Source organism: Eucyclogobius newberryi, unplaced genomic scaffold (genome assembly GCF_026437365.1).
Source record: "Eucyclogobius newberryi isolate DKJ021-1_F unplaced genomic scaffold, fEucNew1.0.hap1 SCAF_17, whole genome shotgun sequence".
Classification (NCBI taxonomy): domain Eukaryota; kingdom Metazoa; phylum Chordata; class Actinopteri; order Gobiiformes; family Gobiidae; genus Eucyclogobius; species Eucyclogobius newberryi.
Genome location: NW_027315801.1, coordinates 34,981,691 through 35,004,347, shown reverse-complemented (window position 1 = coordinate 35,004,347; position 22,657 = coordinate 34,981,691). Strand labels below are relative to the sequence as shown.

The 22,657-nt window shown below is 36.9% G+C and overlaps 1 protein-coding gene across 1 annotated transcript in view; it reads left to right on the top strand.

The window, feature by feature from the left end:
- Positions 1-22,657, top strand: part of LOC140363627 (rhamnose-binding lectin-like) — a 40,952-nt gene that overhangs the window by 15,077 nt on the left and 3,218 nt on the right. The window contains exon 15 of the mRNA XM_072450257.1: positions 1-65. This exon is cut by the window's left edge and continues 68 nt beyond it. Within this exon, the coding sequence (XP_072306358.1) occupies positions 1-65 (65 nt within the window). The remainder of the gene's footprint in view (positions 66-22,657) is intronic.

Below are 22,657 nucleotides of genomic sequence, written 5' to 3'. Positions count from 1 at the left end.
AAACGACCTCAGTCTCAGATTCAAAACACGGACTGTTACAGCCCCGCCCCAAAGGTCGCCCAAAGGTAACTCAGCGTTTCAAATGATTATCACAAACTTCTACTGTCGCTGTTTCAATCATTTGTTACATCAGAGTAACAAACACCAGAGTAACAAACATCAGAGTAACAAACACCAGAGTAACAAACATCAGAGTAACAAACTCCAGAGTAACAAACTCCAGAGTAACAAACTCCAGAGTAACAAACATCAGAGTAACAAACACCGGAGTAACAAACACCAGAGTAACAAACATCAGAGTAACAAACATCAGAGTAACAAACACCAGAGTAACAAACTCCAGAGTAACAAACTCCAGAGTAACAAACATCAGAGTAACAAACTCCAGAGTAACAAACACCAGAGTAACAAACATCAGAGTAACAAACACCAGAGTAACAAACTCCAGAGTAACAAACACCGGAGTAACAAACATCAGAGTAACAAACACCAGAGTAACAAACACCAGAGTAACAAACATCAGAGTAACAAACACCAGAGTAACAAACACCAGAGTAACAAACATCAGAGTAACAAACATCAGAGTAACAAACTCCAGAGTAACAAACACCGGAGTAACAAACACCAGAGTAACAAACTCCAGAGTAACAAACACCGGAGTAACAAACACCAGAGTAACAAACATCAGAGTAACAAACACCAGAGTAACAAACATCAGAGTAACAAACTCCAGAGTAACAAACATCAGAGTAAAAAACATCAGAGTAACAAACATCAAAGTAACAAACTCCAGAGTAACAAACTCCAGAGTAACAAACACCAGAGTAACAAACATCAGAGTAACAAATATCAGAGTAACAAACATCAGAGTAACAAACTCCAGAGTAACAAACTCTAGAGTAACAAACTCCAGAGTAACAAACTCCAGAGTAACAAACATCATAGTAACAAACTCCAGAGTAACAAACATCAGAGTAACAAACATCAGAGTAACAAACTCCAGAGTAACAAACTCCAGAGTAACAAACATCATAGTAACAAACATCAGAGTAACAAACATCATAGTAACAAACATCAGAGTAACAAACATCAGAGTAACAAACTCCAGAGTAACAAACTCCAGAGTAACAAACACCAGAGTAAAAAACTCCAGAGTAACAAACATCAGAGTAACAAACTCCAGAGTAACAAACACCAGAGTAACAAACTCCAGAGTAACAAACTCCAGAGTAACAAACTCTAGAGTAACAAACTCCAGAGTAACAAACTCCAGAGTAACAAACATCATAGTAACAAACTCCAGAATAACAAACTCTAGAGTAACAAACTCCAGAGTAACAAACTCCAGAGTAACAAACATCAGAGTAACAAACTCCAGAGTAACAAACTCCAGAGTAACAAACTCTAGAGTAACAAACTCTAGAGTAACAAACTCCAGAGTAACAAACTCTAGAGTAATAAACTCCAGAGTAACAAACATCAGAGTAACAAACTCGAGAGTAACAAACACGAGAGTAACAAACTCCAGAGTAACAAACTCCAGAGTAACAAACTCCAGAGTAACAAACATCAGAGTAACAAACATCAGAGTAACAAACTCCAGAGTAACAAACATCAGAGTAACAAACACCAGAGTAACAAACATCAGAGTAACAAACATCAGAGTAACAAACATCAGAGTAACAAACTCCAAAGTAACAAACATCAGAGTAACAAACTCCAGAGTAACAAACTCTAGAGTAACAAACTCCAGAGTAAAAAAACTCCAGAGTAACAAACATCAGAGTAACAAACTCCAGAGTAACAAACATCAGAGTAACAAACTCCAGAGTAACAAACTCCAGAGTAACAAACATCAGAGTAACAAACTCCAGAGTAACAAACTCCAGAGTAACAAACTCCAAAGTAACAAACATCAGAGTAACAAACATCAGAGTAACAAACTCCAGAGTAACAAACTCCAGAGTAACAAACTCCAGAGTAACAAACTCTAGAGTAACAAACTCCAGAGTAACAAACTCCAGAGTAACAAACATCAGAGTAACAAACATCAGAGTAACAAACTCCAGAATAACAAACTCTAGAGTAACAAACTCCAGAGTAACAAACTCCAGAGTAACAAACATCAGAGTAACAAACTCCAGAGTAACAAACTCCAGAGTAACAAACATCATAGTAACAAACTCCAGAGTAACAAACTCTAGAGTAACAAACTCTAGAGTAACAAACTCCAGAGTAACAAACATCAGAGTAACAAACATCAGAGTAACAAACTCGAGAGTAACAAACACGAGAGTAACAAACATCAGAGTAACAAACTCCAGAGTAACAAACATCAGAGTAACAAACACCAGAGTAACGAACATCAGAGTAACAAACTCCAAAGTAACAAACATCAGAGTAACAAACTCCAGAGTAACAAACATCAGAGTAACAAACTCCAAAGTAACAAACATCAGAGTAACAAACTCCAGAGTAACAAACTCCAGAGTAACAAACTCCAGAGTAACAAACATCAGAGTAACAAACTCCAGAGTAACAAACATCAGAGTAACAAACTCCAGAGTAACAAACATCAGAGTAACAAACTCCAGAGTAACAAACACCGGAGTAGCAAACACCAGAGTAACAAACATCAGAGTAACAAACTCCAGAGTAACAAACATCATAGTAACAAACTCCAGAGTAACAAACTCTAGAGTAACAAACTCTAGAGTAACAAACTCCAGAGTAACAAACATCATAGTAACAAACATCAGAGTAACAAACTCCAGAGTAACAAACTACAGAGTAACAAACTCTAGAGTAACAAACTCCAGAGTAACAAACTCCAGAGTAACAAACATCATAGTAACAAACTCCAGAGTAACAAACTCTAGAGTAACAAACTCCAGAGTAACAAACTCCAGAGTAACAAACATCATAGTAACAAACTCCAGAGTAACAAACTCTAGAGTAACAAACTCCAGAGTAACAAACTCCAGAGTAACAAACATCAGAGTAACAAACTCCAGAGTAACAAACATCAGAGTAACAAACACCAGAGTAACAAACACCAGAGTAACAAACACCAGAGTAACAAACACCAGAGTAACAAACTCCAGAGTAACAAACACCAGAGTAACAAACACCAGAGTAACAAACTCCAGAGTAACAAACATCAGAGTAACAAACTCCAGAGTAACAAACATCAGAGTAACAAACTCCAGAGTAACAAACTCCAGAGTAACAAACACCAGAGTAACAAACATCAGAGTAACAAATATCAGAGTAACAAACATCAGAGTAACAAACTCCAGAGTAACAAACTCTAGAGTAACAAACTCCAGAGTAACAAACTCCAGAGTAACAAACATCATAGTAACAAACTCCAGAGTAACAAACATCAGAGTAACAAACATCAGAGTAACAAACTCCAGAGTAACAAACTCCAGAGTAACAAACATCATAGTAACAAACATCAGAGTAACAAACATCATAGTAACAAACATCAGAGTAACAAACTCCAGAGTAACAAACACCGGAGTAACAAACACCGGAGTAACAAACACCGGAGTAACAAACTCCAGAGTAACAAACTCCAGAGTAACAAACATCAGAGTAACAAACTCCAGAGTAACAAACTCCAGAGTAACAAACTCCAAAGTAACAAACATCAGAGTAACAAACATCAGAGTAACAAACTCCAGAGTAACAAACTCCAGAGTAACAAACTCCAGAGTAACAAACTCTAGAGTAACAAACTCCAGAGTAACAAACTCCAGAGTAACAAACATCAGAGTAACAAACATCAGAGTGACAAACTCCAGAATAACAAACTCTAGAGTAACAAACTCCAGAGTAACAAACTCCAGAGTAACAAACATCAGAGTAACAAACTCCAGAGTAACAAACTCCAGAGTAACAAACTCCAGAGTAACAAACATCATAGTAACAAACTCCAGAGTAACAAACTCTAGAGTAACAAACTCTAGAGTAACAAACTCCAGAGTAACAAACATCAGAGTAACAAACATCAGAGTAACAAACTCGAGAGTAACAAACACGAGAGTAACAAACATCAGAGTAACAAACTCCAGAGTAACAAACATCAGAGTAACAAACACCAGAGTAACGAACATCAGAGTAACAAACTCCAAAGTAACAAACATCAGAGTAACAAACTCCAGAGTAACAAACATCAGAGTAACAAACTCCAAAGTAACAAACATCAGAGTAACAAACTCCAGAGTAACAAACTCCAGAGTAACAAACTCCAGAGTAACAAACATCAGAGTAACAAACTCCAGAGTAACAAACATCAGAGTAACAAACTCCAGAGTAACAAACTCCAGAGTAACAAACATCAGAGTAACAAACTCCAGAGTAACAAACACCGGAGTAGCAAACACCAGAGTAACAAACACCAGAGTAACAAACACCGGAGTAACAAACTCCAGAGTAACAAACTCCAGAGTAACAAACATCATAGTAACAAACTCCAGAGTAACAAACTCTAGAGTAACAAACTCTAGAGTAACAAACTCCAGAGTAACAAACATCATAGTAACAAACATCAGAGTAACAAACTCCAGAGTAACAAACATCATAGTAACAAACTCCAGAGTAACAAACTCTAGAGTAACAAACTCTAGAGTAACAAACTCCAGAGTAACAAACTACAGAGTAACAAACTCTAGAGTAACAAACTCCAGAGTAACAAACTCCAGAGTAACAAACATCATAGTAACAAACTCCAGAGTAACAAACTCTAGAGTAACAAACTCCAGAGTAACAAACTCCAGAGTAACAAACATCATAGTAACAAACTCCAGAGTAACAAACTCTAGAGTAACAAACTCCAGAGTAACAAACTCCAGAGTAACAAACATCAGAGTAACAAACTCCAGAGTAACAAACATCAGAGTAACAAACACCAGAGTAACAAACACCAGAGTAACAAACACCAGAGTAACAAACACCAGAGTAACAAACTCCAGAGTAACAAACATCATAGTAACAAACTCCAGAGTAACAAACTCTAGAGTAACAAACTCTAGAGTAACAAACTCCAGAGTAACAAACATCAGAGTAACAAACATCAGAGTAACAAACTCGAGAGTAACAAACACGAGAGTAACAAACATCAGAGTAACAAACTCCAGAGTAACAAACATCAGAGTAACAAACACCAGAGTAACGAACATCAGAGTAACAAACTCCAAAGTAACAAACATCAGAGTAACAAACTCCAGAGTAACAAACATCAGAGTAACAAACTCCAAAGTAACAAACATCAGAGTAACAAACTCCAGAGTAACAAACTCCAGAGTAACAAACTCCAGAGTAACAAACATCAGAGTAACAAACTCCAGAGTAACAAACATCAGAGTAACAAACTCCAGAGTAACAAACTCCAGAGTAACAAACATCAGAGTAACAAACTCCAGAGTAACAAACACCGGAGTAGCAAACACCAGAGTAACAAACACCAGAGTAACAAACACCGGAGTAACAAACTCCAGAGTAACAAACTCCAGAGTAACAAACATCATAGTAACAAACTCCAGAGTAACAAACTCTAGAGTAACAAACTCTAGAGTAACAAACTCCAGAGTAACAAACATCATAGTAACAAACATCAGAGTAACAAACTCCAGAGTAACAAACATCATAGTAACAAACTCCAGAGTAACAAACTCTAGAGTAACAAACTCTAGAGTAACAAACTCCAGAGTAACAAACTACAGAGTAACAAACTCTAGAGTAACAAACTCCAGAGTAACAAACTCCAGAGTAACAAACATCATAGTAACAAACTCCAGAGTAACAAACTCTAGAGTAACAAACTCCAGAGTAACAAACTCCAGAGTAACAAACATCATAGTAACAAACTCCAGAGTAACAAACTCTAGAGTAACAAACTCCAGAGTAACAAACTCCAGAGTAACAAACATCAGAGTAACAAACTCCAGAGTAACAAACATCAGAGTAACAAACACCAGAGTAACAAACACCAGAGTAACAAACACCAGAGTAACAAACACCAGAGTAACAAACTCCAGAGTAACAAACACCAGAGTAACAAACACCAGAGTAACAAACTCCAGAGTAACAAACATCAGAGTAACAAACTCCAGAGTAACAAACATCAGAGTAACAAACTCCAGAGTAACAAACTCCAGAGTAACAAACACCAGAGTAACAAACATCAGAGTAACAAATATCAGAGTAACAAACATCAGAGTAACAAACTCCAGAGTAACAAACTCTAGAGTAACAAACTCCAGAGTAACAAACTCCAGAGTAACAAACATCATAGTAACAAACTCCAGAGTAACAAACATCAGAGTAACAAACATCAGAGTAACAAACTCCAGAGTAACAAACTCCAGAGTAACAAACATCATAGTAACAAACATCAGAGTAACAAACATCATAGTAACAAACATCAGAGTAACAAACATCAGAGTAACAAACTCCAGAGTAACAAACTCCAGAGTAACAAACACCAGAGTAAAAAACTCCAGAGTAACAAACATCAGAGTAACAAACTCCAGAGTAACAAACACCAGAGTAACAAACTCCAGAGTAACAAACTCCAGAGTAACAAACTCTAGAGTAACAAACTCCAGAGTAACAAACTCCAGAGTAACAAACATCATAGTAACAAACTCCAGAATAACAAACTCTAGAGTAACAAACTCCAGAGTAACAAACTCCAGAGTAACAAACATCAGAGTAACAAACTCCAGAGTAACAAACTCCAGAGTAACAAACTCTAGAGTAACAAACTCTAGAGTAACAAACTCCAGAGTAACAAACTCTAGAGTAATAAACTCCAGAGTAACAAACATCAGAGTAACAAACATCAGAGTAACAAACATCAGAGTAACAAACTCGAGAGTAACAAACACGAGAGTAACAAACTCCAGAGTAACAAACTCCAGAGTAACAAACTCCAGAGTAACAAACTCCAGAGTAACAAACATCAGAGTAACAAACATCAGAGTAACAAACATCAGAGTAACAAACTCCAGAGTAACAAACATCAGAGTAACAAACACCAGAGTAACAAACATCAGAGTAACAAACATCAGAGTAACAAACATCAGAGTAACAAACTCCAAAGTAACAAACATCAGAGTAACAAACTCCAGAGTAACAAACATCAGAGTAACAAACTCCAAAGTAACAAACATCAGAGTAACAAACTCCAGAGTAACAAACTCTAGAGTAACAAACTCCAGAGTAAAAAACTCCAGAGTAACAAACATCAGAGTAACAAACTCCAGAGTAACAAACATCAGAGTAACAAACTCCAGAGTAACAAACTCCAGAGTAACAAACATCAGAGTAACAAACTCCAGAGTAACAAACACCGGAGTAACAAACACCGGAGTAACAAACACCGGAGTAACAAACTCCAGAGTAACAAACTCCAGAGTAACAAACATCAGAGTAACAAACTCCAGAGTAACAAACTCCAGAGTAACAAACTCCAAAGTAACAAACATCAGAGTAACAAACATCAGAGTAACAAACTCCAGAGTAACAAACTCCAGAGTAACAAACTCCAGAGTAACAAACTCTAGAGTAACAAACTCCAGAGTAACAAACTCCAGAGTAACAAACATCATAGTAACAAACATCAGAGTAACAAACATCAGAGTAACAAACATCAGAGTAACAAACTCCAGAATAACAAACTCTAGAGTACCAAACTCCAGAGTAACAAACATCAGAGTAACAAACTCCAGAGTAACAAACTCCAGAATAACAAACTCTAGAGTACCAAACTCCAGAGTAACAAACATCATAGTAACAAACTCCAGAGTAACAAACTCTAGAGTAACAAACTCTAGAGTAACAAACTCCAGAGTAACAAACTCTAGAGTAATAAACTCCAGAGTAACAAACATCAGAGTAACAAACATCAGAGTAACAAACTCGAGAGTAACAAACACGAGAGTAACAAACTCCAGAGTAACAAACTCCAGAGTAACAAACATCAGAGTAACAAACATCAGAGTAACAAACATCAGAGTAACAAACTCCAGAGTAACAAACATCAGAGTAACAAACACCAGAGTAACGAACATCAGAGTAACAAACTCCAAAGTAACAAACATCAGAGTAACAAACTCCAGAGTAACAAACATCAGAGTAACAAACTCCAAAGTAACAAACATCAGAGTAACAAACTCCAGAGTAACAAACTCCAGAGTAACAAACTCCAGAGTAACAAACATCAGAGTAACAAACTCCAGAGTAACAAACATCAGAGTAACAAACTCCAGAGTAACAAACTCCAGAGTAACAAACATCAGAGTAACAAACTCCAGAGTAACAAACACCGGAGTAGCAAACACCAGAGTAACAAACACCAGAGTAACAAACACCGGAGTAACAAACTCCAGAGTAACAAACTCCAGAGTAACAAACATCATAGTAACAAACTCCAGAGTAACAAACTCTAGAGTAACAAACTCTAGAGTAACAAACTCCAGAGTAACAAACATCAGAGTAACAAACATCAGAGTAACAAACTCCAGAGTAACAAACTACAGAGTAACAAACTCTAGAGTAACAAACTCCAGAGTAACAAACTCCAGAGTAACAAACATCATAGTAACAAACTCCAGAGTAACAAACTCTAGAGTAACAAACTCCAGAGTAACAAACTCCAGAGTAACAAACATCATAGTAACAAACTCCAGAGTAACAAACTCTAGAGTAACAAACTCCAGAGTAACAAACTCCAGAGTAACAAACATCAGAGTAACAAACTCCAGAGTAACAAACACCAGAGTAACAAACACCAGAGTAACAAACACCAGAGTAACAAACACCAGAGTAACAAACTCCAGAGTAACAAACACCAGAGTAACAAACACCAGAGTAACAAACTCCAGAGTAACAAACATCAGAGTAACAAACTCCAGAGTAACAAACATCAGAGTAACAAACTCCAGAGTAACAAACTCCAGAGTAACAAACTCCAGAGTAACAAACATCAGAGTAACAAACATCAGAGTAACAAACTCCAGAGTAACAAACATCAGAGTAACAAACATCAGAGTAACAAACTCCAGAGTAACAAACTCCAGAGTAACAAACATCAGAGTAACAAACATCAGAGTAACAAACATCAGAGTAACAAACTCCAGAGTAACAAACACCAGAGTAACAAACTCCAGAGTAACAAACATCAAAGTAACAAACATCAGAGTAACAAACATCAGAGTAACAAACTCCAGATTAACAAACATCAGAGTAACAAACACCAGAGTAACAAACACCAGAGTAACAAACACCAGAGTAACAAACACCAGAGTAACAAACATCAGAGTAACAAACACCAGAGTAACAAACACCAGAGTAACAAACACCAGAGTAACAAACATCAGAGTAACAAACTCCAAAGTAACAAACATCAGAGTAACAAACATCAGAGTAACAAACACCAGGGTAACAAACTCCAGAGTAACAAACACCAGAGTAACAAACACCAGAGTAACAAACATCAGAGTAACAAACATCAGAGTAACAAACACCAGAGTAACAAACATCAGAGTAACAAACATCAGAGTAACAAACACCAGAGTAACAAACTCCAGAGTAACAAACACCGGAGTAACAAACATCAGAGTAACAAACTCCAGAGTAACAAACATCAGAGTAACAAACATCAGAGTAACAAACATCAGAGTAACAAACATCAGAGTAACAAACTCCAGAGTAACAAACTCCAGAGTAACAAACACCAGAGTAACAAACATCAGAGTAACAAATATCAGAGTAACAAACATCAGAGTAACAAACATCAGAGTAACAAACTCCAGAGTAACAAACTCTAGAGTAACAAACTCCAGAGTAACAAACTCCAGAGTAACAAACATCAGAGTAACAAACTCCAGAGTAACAAACTCCAGAGTAACAAACATCAGAGTAACAAACTCCAGAGTAACAAACACCGGAGTAACAAACACCGGAGTAGCAAACACCAGAGTAACAAACATCAGAGTAACAAACACCAGAGTAACAAACACCGGAGTAACAAACTCCAGAGTAACAAACTCCAGAGTAACAAACATCAGAGTAACAAACTCCAGAGTAACAAACTCCAGAGTAACAAACTCCAAAGTAACAAACATCAGAGTAACAAACATCAGAGTAACAAACTCCAGAGTAACAAACATCAGAGTAACAAACTCCAGAATAACAAACTCTAGAGTAACAAACTCCAGAGTAACAAACTCCAGAGTAACAAACATCAGAGTAACAAACTCCAGGGTAACAAACTCCAGAGTAACAAACTCCAGAGTAACAAACATCATAGTAACAAACTCCAGAGTAACAAACTCTAGAGTAACAAACTCTAGAGTAACAAACTCCAGAGTAACAAACTCTAGAGTAACAAACATCAGAGTAACAAACTCCAGAGTAACAAACTCCAGAGTAACAAACATCAGAGTAACAAACACCAGAGTAACAAACATCAGAGTAACAAACATCAGAGTAACGAACATCAGAGTAACAAACTCCAGAGTAACAAACATCAGAGTAACAAACTCCAGAGTAACAAACATCAGAGTAACAAACTCCAGAGTAACAAACTCCAGAGTAACAAACATCAGAGTAACAAACTCCAGAGTAACAAACACCGGAGTAACAAACACCGGAGTAGCAAACACCAGAGTAACAAACACCGGAGTAGCAAACACCAGAGTAACAAACATCAGAGTAACAAACATCGGAGTAACAAACACCAGAGTAACAAACACCGGAGTAACAAACTCCAGAGTAACAAACATCAGAGTAAAAACATCAGGGTAACAAACTCCAGAGTAACAAACACCAAAGTAAAAAACATCAGAGTAACAAACTCCAGAGTAACAAACATCAGAGTAACAAACTCCAGAGTAACAAACACCAGAGTAACAAACTCCAGAGTAACAAACTCCAGAGTAGCAAACTCCAGAGTAACAAACTCTAGAGTAACAAACTCCAGAGTAACAAACTCCAGAGTAACAAACATCATAGTAACAAACTCCAGAGTTACAAACTCTAGAGTAACAAACTCCAGAGTAACAAACTCCAGAGTAACAAACATCAGAGTAACAAACTCCAGAGTAACAAACTCTAGAGTAACAAACTCCAGAGTAACAAACTCTAGAGTAACAAACTCCAGAGTAACAAACATCATAGTAACAAACTCCAGAGTAACAAACATCAGAGTAACAAACTCCAGAGTAACAAAAATCAGAGTAACAAACTCCAGAGTAACAAACTCCAGAGTAACAAACATCAGAGTAACAAACATCAGAGTAACAAACTCCAGAGTAACAAACTCCAGAGTAACAAACTCTAGAGTAACAAACTCTAGAGTAACAAACTCCAGAGTAACAAACTCTAGAGTAATAAACTCCAGAGTAACAAACATCAGAGTAACAAACTCGAGAGTAACAAACACGAGAGTAACAAACTCCAGAGTAACAAACTCCAGAGTAACAAACTCCAGAGTAACAAACTCCAGAGTAACAAACATCAGAGTAACAAACATCAGAGTAACAAACTCCAGAGTAACAAACATCAGAGTAACAAACACCAGAGTAACAAACATCAGAGTAACAAACATCAGAGTAACAAACTCCAAAGTAACAAACATCAGAGTAACAAACTCCAGAGTAACAAACATCAGAGTAACAAACTCCAAAGTAACAAACATCAGAGTAACAAACTCCAGAGTAACAAACTCTAGAGTAACAAACTCCAGAGTAAAAAACTCCAGAGTAACAAACATCAGAGTAACAAACTCCAGAGTAACAAACATCAGAGTAACAAACTCCAGAGTAACAAACTCCAGAGTAACAAACATCAGAGTAACAAACTCCAGAGTAACAAACACCGGAGTAACAAACACCGGAGTAACAAACACCGGAGTAACAAACTCCAGAGTAACAAACTCCAGAGTAACAAACATCAGAGTAACAAACTCCAGAGTAACAAACTCCAGAGTAACAAACTCCAAAGTAACAAACATCAGAGTAACAAACATCAGAGTAACAAACTCCAGAGTAACAAACTCCAGAGTAACAAACTCCAGAGTAACAAACTCTAGAGTAACAAACTCCAGAGTAACAAACTCCAGAGTAACAAACATCAGAGTAACAAACATCAGAGTAACAAACTCCAGAATAACAAACTCTAGAGTAACAAACTCCAGAGTAACAAACTCCAGAGTAACAAACATCAGAGTAACAAACTCCAGAGTAACAAACTCCAGAGTAACAAACTCCAGAGTAACAAACATCATAGTAACAAACTCCAGAGTAACAAACTCTAGAGTAACAAACTCTAGAGTAACAAACTCCAGAGTAACAAACATCAGAGTAACAAACATCAGAGTAACAAACTCGAGAGTAACAAACACGAGAGTAACAAACATCAGAGTAACAAACTCCAGAGTAACAAACATCAGAGTAACAAACACCAGAGTAACGAACATCAGAGTAACAAACTCCAAAGTAACAAACATCAGAGTAACAAACTCCAGAGTAACAAACATCAGAGTAACAAACTCCAAAGTAACAAACATCAGAGTAACAAACTCCAGAGTAACAAACTCCAGAGTAACAAACTCCAGAGTAACAAACATCAGAGTAACAAACTCCAGAGTAACAAACATCAGAGTAACAAACTCCAGAGTAACAAACTCCAGAGTAACAAACATCAGAGTAACAAACTCCAGAGTAACAAACACCGGAGTAGCAAACACCAGAGTAACAAACATCAGAGTAACAAACTCCAGAGTAACAAACATCATAGTAACAAACTCCAGAGTAACAAACTCTAGAGTAACAAACTCTAGAGTAACAAACTCCAGAGTAACAAACATCATAGTAACAAACATCAGAGTAACAAACTCCAGAGTAACAAACTACAGAGTAACAAACTCTAGAGTAACAAACTCCAGAGTAACAAACTCCAGAGTAACAAACATCATAGTAACAAACTCCAGAGTAACAAACTCTAGAGTAACAAACTCCAGAGTAACAAACTCCAGAGTAACAAACATCATAGTAACAAACTCCAGAGTAACAAACTCTAGAGTAACAAACTCCAGAGTAACAAACTCCAGAGTAACAAACATCAGAGTAACAAACTCCAGAGTAACAAACATCAGAGTAACAAACACCAGAGTAACAAACACCAGAGTAACAAACACCAGAGTAACAAACACCAGAGTAACAAACTCCAGAGTAACAAACACCAGAGTAACAAACACCAGAGTAACAAACTCCAGAGTAACAAACTCCAGAGTAACAAACATCAGAGTAACAAACTCCAGAGTAACAAACTCCAGAGTAACAAACACCAGAGTAACAAACATCAGAGTAACAAATATCAGAGTAACAAACATCAGAGTAACAAACTCCAGAGTAACAAACTCTAGAGTAACAAACTCCAGAGTAACAAACTCCAGAGTAACAAACATCATAGTAACAAACTCCAGAGTAACAAACATCAGAGTAACAAACATCAGAGTAACAAACTCCAGAGTAACAAACTCCAGAGTAACAAACATCATAGTAACAAACATCAGAGTAACAAACATCATAGTAACAAACATCAGAGTAACAAACTCCAGAGTAACAAACACCGGAGTAACAAACACCGGAGTAACAAACACCGGAGTAACAAACTCCAGAGTAACAAACTCCAGAGTAACAAACTCCAGAGTAACAAACTCCAGAGTAACAAACATCAGAGTAACAAACTCCAGAGTAACAAACATCAGAGTAACAAACTCCAGAGTAACAAACTCCAGAGTAACAAACATCAGAGTAACAAACTCCAGAGTAACAAACACCGGAGTAGCAAACACCAGAGTAACAAACACCAGAGTAACAAACACCGGAGTAACAAACTCCAGAGTAACAAACTCCAGAGTAACAAACATCATAGTAACAAACTCCAGAGTAACAAACTCTAGAGTAACAAACTCTAGAGTAACAAACTCCAGAGTAACAAACATCATAGTAACAAACATCAGAGTAACAAACTCCAGAGTAACAAACATCATAGTAACAAACTCCAGAGTAACAAACTCTAGAGTAACAAACTCTAGAGTAACAAACTCCAGAGTAACAAACTACAGAGTAACAAACTCTAGAGTAACAAACTCCAGAGTAACAAACTCCAGAGTAACAAACATCATAGTAACAAACTCCAGAGTAACAAACTCTAGAGTAACAAACTCCAGAGTAACAAACTCCAGAGTAACAAACATCATAGTAACAAACTCCAGAGTAACAAACTCTAGAGTAACAAACTCCAGAGTAACAAACTCCAGAGTAACAAACATCAGAGTAACAAACTCCAGAGTAACAAACATCAGAGTAACAAACACCAGAGTAACAAACACCAGAGTAACAAACACCAGAGTAACAAACACCAGAGTAACAAACTCCAGAGTAACAAACACCAGAGTAACAAACACCAGAGTAACAAACTCCAGAGTAACAAACATCAGAGTAACAAACTCCAGAGTAACAAACATCAGAGTAACAAACTCCAGAGTAACAAACTCCAGAGTAACAAACACCAGAGTAACAAACATCAGAGTAACAAATATCAGAGTAACAAACATCAGAGTAACAAACTCCAGAGTAACAAACTCTAGAGTAACAAACTCCAGAGTAACAAACTCCAGAGTAACAAACATCATAGTAACAAACTCCAGAGTAACAAACATCAGAGTAACAAACATCAGAGTAACAAACTCCAGAGTAACAAACTCCAGAGTAACAAACATCATAGTAACAAACATCAGAGTAACAAACATCATAGTAACAAACATCAGAGTAACAAACATCAGAGTAACAAACTCCAGAGTAACAAACTCCAGAGTAACAAACACCAGAGTAAAAAACTCCAGAGTAACAAACATCAGAGTAACAAACTCCAGAGTAACAAACACCAGAGTAACAAACTCCAGAGTAACAAACTCCAGAGTAACAAACTCTAGAGTAACAAACTCCAGAGTAACAAACTCCAGAGTAACAAACATCATAGTAACAAACTCCAGAATAACAAACTCTAGAGTAACAAACTCCAGAGTAACAAACTCCAGAGTAACAAACATCAGAGTAACAAACTCCAGAGTAACAAACTCCAGAGTAACAAACTCTAGAGTAACAAACTCTAGAGTAACAAACTCCAGAGTAACAAACTCTAGAGTAATAAACTCCAGAGTAACAAACATCAGAGTAACAAACATCAGAGTAACAAACATCAGAGTAACAAACTCGAGAGTAACAAACACGAGAGTAACAAACTCCAGAGTAACAAACTCCAGAGTAACAAACTCCAGAGTAACAAACATCAGAGTAACAAACTCCAGAGTAACAAAAATCAGAGTAACAAACACCAGAGTAACAAACATCAGAGTAACAAACATCAGAGTAACAAACATCAGAGTAACAAACTCCAAAGTAACAAACATCAGAGTAACAAACTCCAGAGTAACAAACATCAGAGTAACAAACTCCAAAGTAACAAACATCAGAGTAACAAACTCCAGAGTAACAAACTCTAGAGTAACAAACTCCAGAGTAAAAAACTCCAGAGTAACAAACATCAGAGTAACAAACTCCAGAGTAACAAACATCAGAGTAACAAACTCCAGAGTAACAAACTCCAGAGTAACAAACATCAGAGTAACAAACTCCAGAGTAACAAACACCGGAGTAACAAACACCGGAGTAACAAACACCGGAGTAACAAACTCCAGAGTAACAAACTCCAGAGTAACAAACATCAGAGTAACAAACTCCAGAGTAACAAACTCCAGAGTAACAAACTCCAAAGTAACAAACATCAGAGTAACAAACATCAGAGTAACAAACTCCAGAGTAACAAACTCCAGAGTAACAAACTCCAGAGTAACAAACTCTAGAGTAACAAACTCCAGAGTAACAAACTCCAGAGTAACAAACATCATAGTAACAAACATCAGAGTAACAAACATCAGAGTAACAAACATCAGAGTAACAAACTCCAGAATAACAAACTCTAGAGTACCAAACTCCAGAGTAACAAACTCCAGAGTAACAAACATCAGAGTAACAAACTCCAGAGTAACAAACTCCAGAATAACAAACTCTAGAGTACCAAACTCCAGAGTAACAAACATCATAGTAACAAACTCCAGAGTAACAAACTCTAGAGTAACAAACTCTAGAGTAACAAACTCCAGAGTAACAAACTCTAGAGTAATAAACTCCAGAGTAACAAACATCAGAGTAACAAACATCAGAGTAACAAACTCGAGAGTAACAAACACGAGAGTAACAAACTCCAGAGTAACAAACTCCAGAGTAACAAACATCAGAGTAACAAACATCAGAGTAACAAACTCCAGAGTAACAAACATCAGAGTAACAAACTCCAAAGTAACAAACATCAGAGTAACAAACTCCAGAGTAACAAACTCCAGAGTAACAAACTCCAGAGTAACAAACATCAGAGTAACAAACTCCAGAGTAACAAACATCAGAGTAACAAACTCCAGAGTAACAAACTCCAGAGTAACAAACTCCAGAGTAACAAACATCAGAGTAACAAACTCCAGAGTAACAAACATCAGAGTAACAAACTCCAGAGTAACAAACTCCAGAGTAACAAACATCAGAGTAACAAACTCCAGAGTAACAAACACCGGAGTAGCAAACACCAGAGTAACAAACACCAGAGTAACAAACACCGGAGTAACAAACTCCAGAGTAACAAACTCCAGAGTAACAAACATCATAGTAACAAACTCCAGAGTAACAAACTCTAGAGTAACAAACTCTAGAGTAACAAACTCCAGAGTAACAAACATCAGAGTAACAAACATCAGAGTAACAAACTCCAGAGTAACAAACTACAGAGTAACAAACTCTAGAGTAACAAACTCCAGAGTAACAAACTCCAGAGTAACAAACATCATAGTAACAAACTCCAGAGTAACAAACTCTAGAGTAACAAACTCCAGAGTAACAAACTCCAGAGTAAAAAACATCATAGTAACAAACTCCAGAGTAACAAACTCTAGAGTAACAAACTCCAGAGTAACAAACTCCAGAGTAACAAACATCAGAGTAACAAACTCCAGAGTAACAAACATCAGAGTAACAAACACCAGAGTAACAAACACCAGAGTAACAAACACCAGAGTAACAAACACCAGAGTAACAAACTCCAGAGTAACAAACACCAGAGTAACAAACACCAGAGTAACAAACTCCAGAGTAACAAACATCAGAGTAACAAACTCCAGAGTAACAAACATCAGAGTAACAAACTCCAGAGTAACAAACTCCAGAGTAACAAACTCCAGAGTAACAAACATCAGAGTAACAAACATCAGAGTAACAAACTCCAGAGTAACAAACATCAGAGTAACAAACATCAGAGTAACAAACTCCAGAGTAACAAACTCCAGAGTAACAAACATCAGAGTAACAAACATCAGAGTAACAAACATCAGAGTAACAAACTCCAGAGTAACAAACACCAGAGTAACAAACTCCAGAGTAACAAACATCAAAGTAACAAACATCAGAGTAACAAACATCAGAGTAACAAACTCCAGATTAACAAACATCAGAGTAACAAACACCAGAGTAACAAACACCAGAGTAACAAACACCAGAGTAACAAACACCAGAGTAACAAACATCAGAGTAACAAACACCAGAGTAACAAACACCAGAGTAACAAACACCAGAGTAACAAACACCAGAGTAACAAACATCAGAGTAACAAACTCCAAAGTAACAAACATCAGAGTAACAAACATCAGAGTAACAAACACCAGGGTAACAAACTCCAGAGTAACAAACACCAGAGTAACAAACACCAGAGTAACAAACATCAGAGTAACAAACATCAGAGTAACAAACACCAGAGTAACAAACATCAGAGTAACAAACATCAGAGTAACAAACACCAGAGTAACAAACTCCAGAGTAACAAACACCGGAGTAACAAACATCAGAGTAACAAACTCCAGAGTAACAAACATCAGAGTAACAAACATCAGAGTAACAAACATCAGAGTAACAAACTCCAGAGTAACAAACTCCAGAGTAACAAACACCAGAGTAACAAACATCAGAGTAACAAACATCAGAGTAACAAACATCAGAGTAACAAACTCCAGAGTAACAAACTCCAGAGTAACAAACTCCAGAGTAACAAACACCGGAGTAACAAACACCGGAGTAGCAAACACCAGAGTAACAAACATCAGAGTAACAAACACCAGAGTAACAAACACCGGAGTAACAAACTCCAGAGTAACAAACTCCAGAGTAACAAACATCAGAGTAACAAACTCCAGAGTAACAAACTCCAGAGTAACAAACTCCAAAGTAACAAACATCAGAGTAACAAACATCAGAGTAACAAACTCCAGAGTAACAAACATCAGAGTAACAAACTCCAGAATAACAAACTCTAGAGTAACAAACTCCAGAGTAACAAACTCCAGAGTAACAAACATCAGAGTAACAAACTCCAGGGTAACAAACTCCAGAGTAACAAACTCCAGAGTAACAAACATCATAGTAACAAACTCCAGAGTAACAAACTCTAGAGTAACAAACTCTAGAGTAACAAACTCCAGAGTAACAAACTCTAGAGTAACAAACATCAGAGTAACAAACTCCAGAGTAACAAACTCCAGAGTAACAAACATCAGAGTAACAAACACCAGAGTAACAAACATCAGAGTAACAAACATCAGAGTAACGAACATCAGAGTAACAAACTCCAGAGTAACAAACATCAGAGTAACAAACTCCAGAGTAACAAACATCAGAGTAACAAACTCCAGAGTAACAAACTCCAGAGTAACAAACATCAGAGTAACAAACTCCAGAGTAACAAACACCGGAGTAACAAACACCGGAGTAGCAAACACCAGAGTAACAAACACCGGAGTAGCAAACACCAGAGTAACAAACATCAGAGTAACAAACATCGGAGTAACAAACACCAGAGTAACAAACACCGGAGTAACAAACTCCAGAGTAACAAACATCAGAGTAAAAACATCAGGGTAACAAACTCCAGAGTAACAAACACCAAAGTAAAAAACATCAGAGTAACAAACTCCAGAGTAACAAACATCAGAGTAACAAACTCCAGAGTAACAAACACCAGAGTAACAAACTCCAGAGTAACAAACTCCAGAGTAGCAAACTCCAGAGTAACAAACTCTAGAGTAACAAACTCCAGAGTAACAAACTCCAGAGTAACAAACATCATAGTAACAAACTCCAGAGTTACAAACTCTAGAGTAACAAACTCCAGAGTAACAAACTCCAGAGTAACAAACATCAGAGTAACAAACTCCAGAGTAACAAACTCTAGAGTAACAAACTCCAGAGTAACAAACTCTAGAGTAACAAACTCCAGAGTAACAAACATCATAGTAACAAACTCCAGAGTAACAAACATCAGAGTAACAAACTCCAGAGTAACAAACATCAGAGTAACAAACTCCAGAGTAACAAACTCCAGAGTAACAAACTCCAGAGTAACAAACTCTAGAGTAACAAACTCCAGAGTAACAAACTCCAGAGTAACAAACATCATAGTAACAAACTCCAGAGTAACAAACTCTAGAGTAACAAACTCTAGAGTAACAAACTCCAGAGTAACAAACATCATAGTAACAAACATCAGAGTAACAAACTCCAGAGTAACAAACTCTAGAGTAACAAACTCCAGAGTAACAAACTCCAGAGTAACAAACTCCAGAGTAACAAACATCATAGTAACAAACTCCAGAGTAACAAACTCCAGAGTAACAAACATCATAGTAACAAACTCCAGAGTAACAAACTCCAAAGTAACAAACATCAGAGTAACAAACATCAGAGTAACAAACTCCAGAGTAACAAACTCTAGAGTAACAAACTCCAGAGTAACAAACTTCAGAGTAACAAACATCATAGTAACAAACTCCAGAGTAACAAACTCTAGAGTAACAAACTCTAGAGTAACAAACTCCAGAGTAACAAACTCCAGAGTAACAAACATCAGAGTAACAAACTCCAGAGTAACAAACTCCAAAGTAACAAACATCAGAGTAACAAACTCCAGAGTAACAAACTCTAGAGTAACAAACTCCAGAGTAACAAACATCATAGTAACAAACTCCAGAGTAACAAACATCAGGGTAACAAACTCCAGAGTAACAAACACCAGAGTAAAAAACATCAGAGTAACAAACTCCAGAGTAACAAACATCAGAGTAACAAACACCAGAGTAACAAACTCCAGAGTAACAAACTCCAGAGTAGCAAACTCCAGAGTAACAAACTCTAGAGTAACAAACTCCAGAGTAACAAACTCCAGAGTAACAAACATCATAGTAACAAACTCCAGAGTAACAAACTCTAGAGTAACAAACTCCAGAGTAACAAACTCCAGAGTAACAAACATCATAGTAACAAACTCCAGAGTAACAAACTCTAGAGTAACAAACTCCAGAGTAACAAACTCTAGAGTAACAAACTCCAGAGTAACAAACATCATAGTAACAAACTCCAGAGTAACAAACATCAGAGTAACAAACTCCAGAGTAACAAACATCAGAGTAACAAACTCCAGAGTAACAAACTCCAGAGTAACAAACTCCAGAGTAACAAACTCTAGAGTAACAAACTCCAGAGTAACAAACTCCAGAGTAACAAACTCCAGAGTAACAAACTCTAGAGTAACAAACTCCAGAGTAACAAACTCCAGAGTAACAAACATCATAGTAACAAACTCCAGAGTAACAAACTCTAGAGTAACAAACTCCAGAGTAACAAACATCATAGTAACAAACTCCAGAGTAACAAACTCTAGAGTAACAAACTCTAGAGTAACAAACTCCAGAGTAACAAACATCATAGTAACAAACATCAGAGTAACAAACTCCAGAGTAACAAACTCTAGAGTAACAAACTCCAGAGTAACAAACTCCAGAGTAACAAACATCATAGTAACAAACTCCAGAGTAACAAACTCCAGAGTAACAAACATCATAGTAACAAACTCCAGAGTAACAAACTCCAGAGTAACAAACTACAGAGTAACAAACTCCAAAGTAACAAACATCAGAGTAACAAACATCAGAGTAACAAACTCCAGAGTAACAAACTCTAGAGTAACAAACTCCAGAGTAACAAACTTCAGAGTAACAAACATCATAGTAACAAACTCCAGAGTAACAAACTCTAGAGTAACAAACTCTAGAGTAACAAACTCCAGAGTAACAAACTCCAGAGTAACAAACATCAGAGTAACAAACTCCAGAGTAACAAACTCCAAAGTAACAAACATCAGAGTAACAAACTCCAGAGTAACAAACTCTAGAGTAACAAACTCCAGAGTAACAAACATCATAGTAACAAACTCCAGAGTAACAAACATCAGAGTTAAAAACATCAGAGTAACAAACTCCAGAGTCACAAACTCCAGAGTAACAAACTCTAGAGTAACAAACTCCAGAGTAACAAACTCCAGAGTAACAAACATCATAGTAACAAACTCCAGAGTAACAAACTCTAGAGTAACAAACTCTAGAGTAACAAACTCCAGAGTAACAAACTCCAGAGTAACAAACTCTAGAATAACAAACTCCAGAGTAACAAACTCCAGAGTAACAAACTCCAGAGTAACAAACTCCAGAGTAACAAACATCAGAGTAACAAACTCCAGAGTAACAAACATCAGAGTAACAAACTCCAGAGTAACAAACATCAGAGTAACAAACTATAGAGTAACAAACTCCAGAGTAACAAACATCATAGTAACAAACTCCAGAGTAACAAACTCTAGAGTAACAAACTCTAGAGTAACAAACTCCAGAGTAACAAACTCCAGAGTAACAAACTCCAGAGTAACAAACTCTAGAATAACAAACTCCAGAGTAACAAACTCCAGAGTAACAAACTCCAGAGTAACAAACTCCAGAGTAACAAACATCAGAGTAACAAACTCTAGAGTAACAAACTCCAGAGTAACAAACATCATAGTAACAAACATCAGAGTAACAAACTCCAGAGTAACAAACTCTAGAGTAACAAACTCCAGAGTAACAAACTCCAGAGTAACAAACTCCAGAGTAACAAACATCATAGTAACAAACTCCAGAGTAACAAACTCCAGAGTAACAAACATCATAGTAACAAACTCCAGAGTAACAAACTCCAAAGTAACAAACATCAGAGTAACAAACATCAGAGTAACAAACTCCAGAGTAACAAACTCTAGAGTAACAAACTCCAGAGTAACAAACTTCAGAGTAACAAACATCATAGTAACAAACTCCAGAGTAACAAACTCTAGAGTAACAAACTCTAGAGTAACAAACTCCAGAGTAACAAACTCCAGAGTAACAAACATCAGAGTAACAAACTCCAGAGTAACAAACTCCAAAGTAACAAACATCAGAGTAACAAACTCCAGAGTAACAAACTCTAGAGTAACAAACTCCAGAGTAACAAACATCATAGTAACAAACTCCAGAGTAACAAACATCAGGGTAACAAACTCCAGAGTAACAAACACCAGAGTAAAAAACATCAGAGTAACAAACTCCAGAGTAACAAACATCAGAGTAACAAAC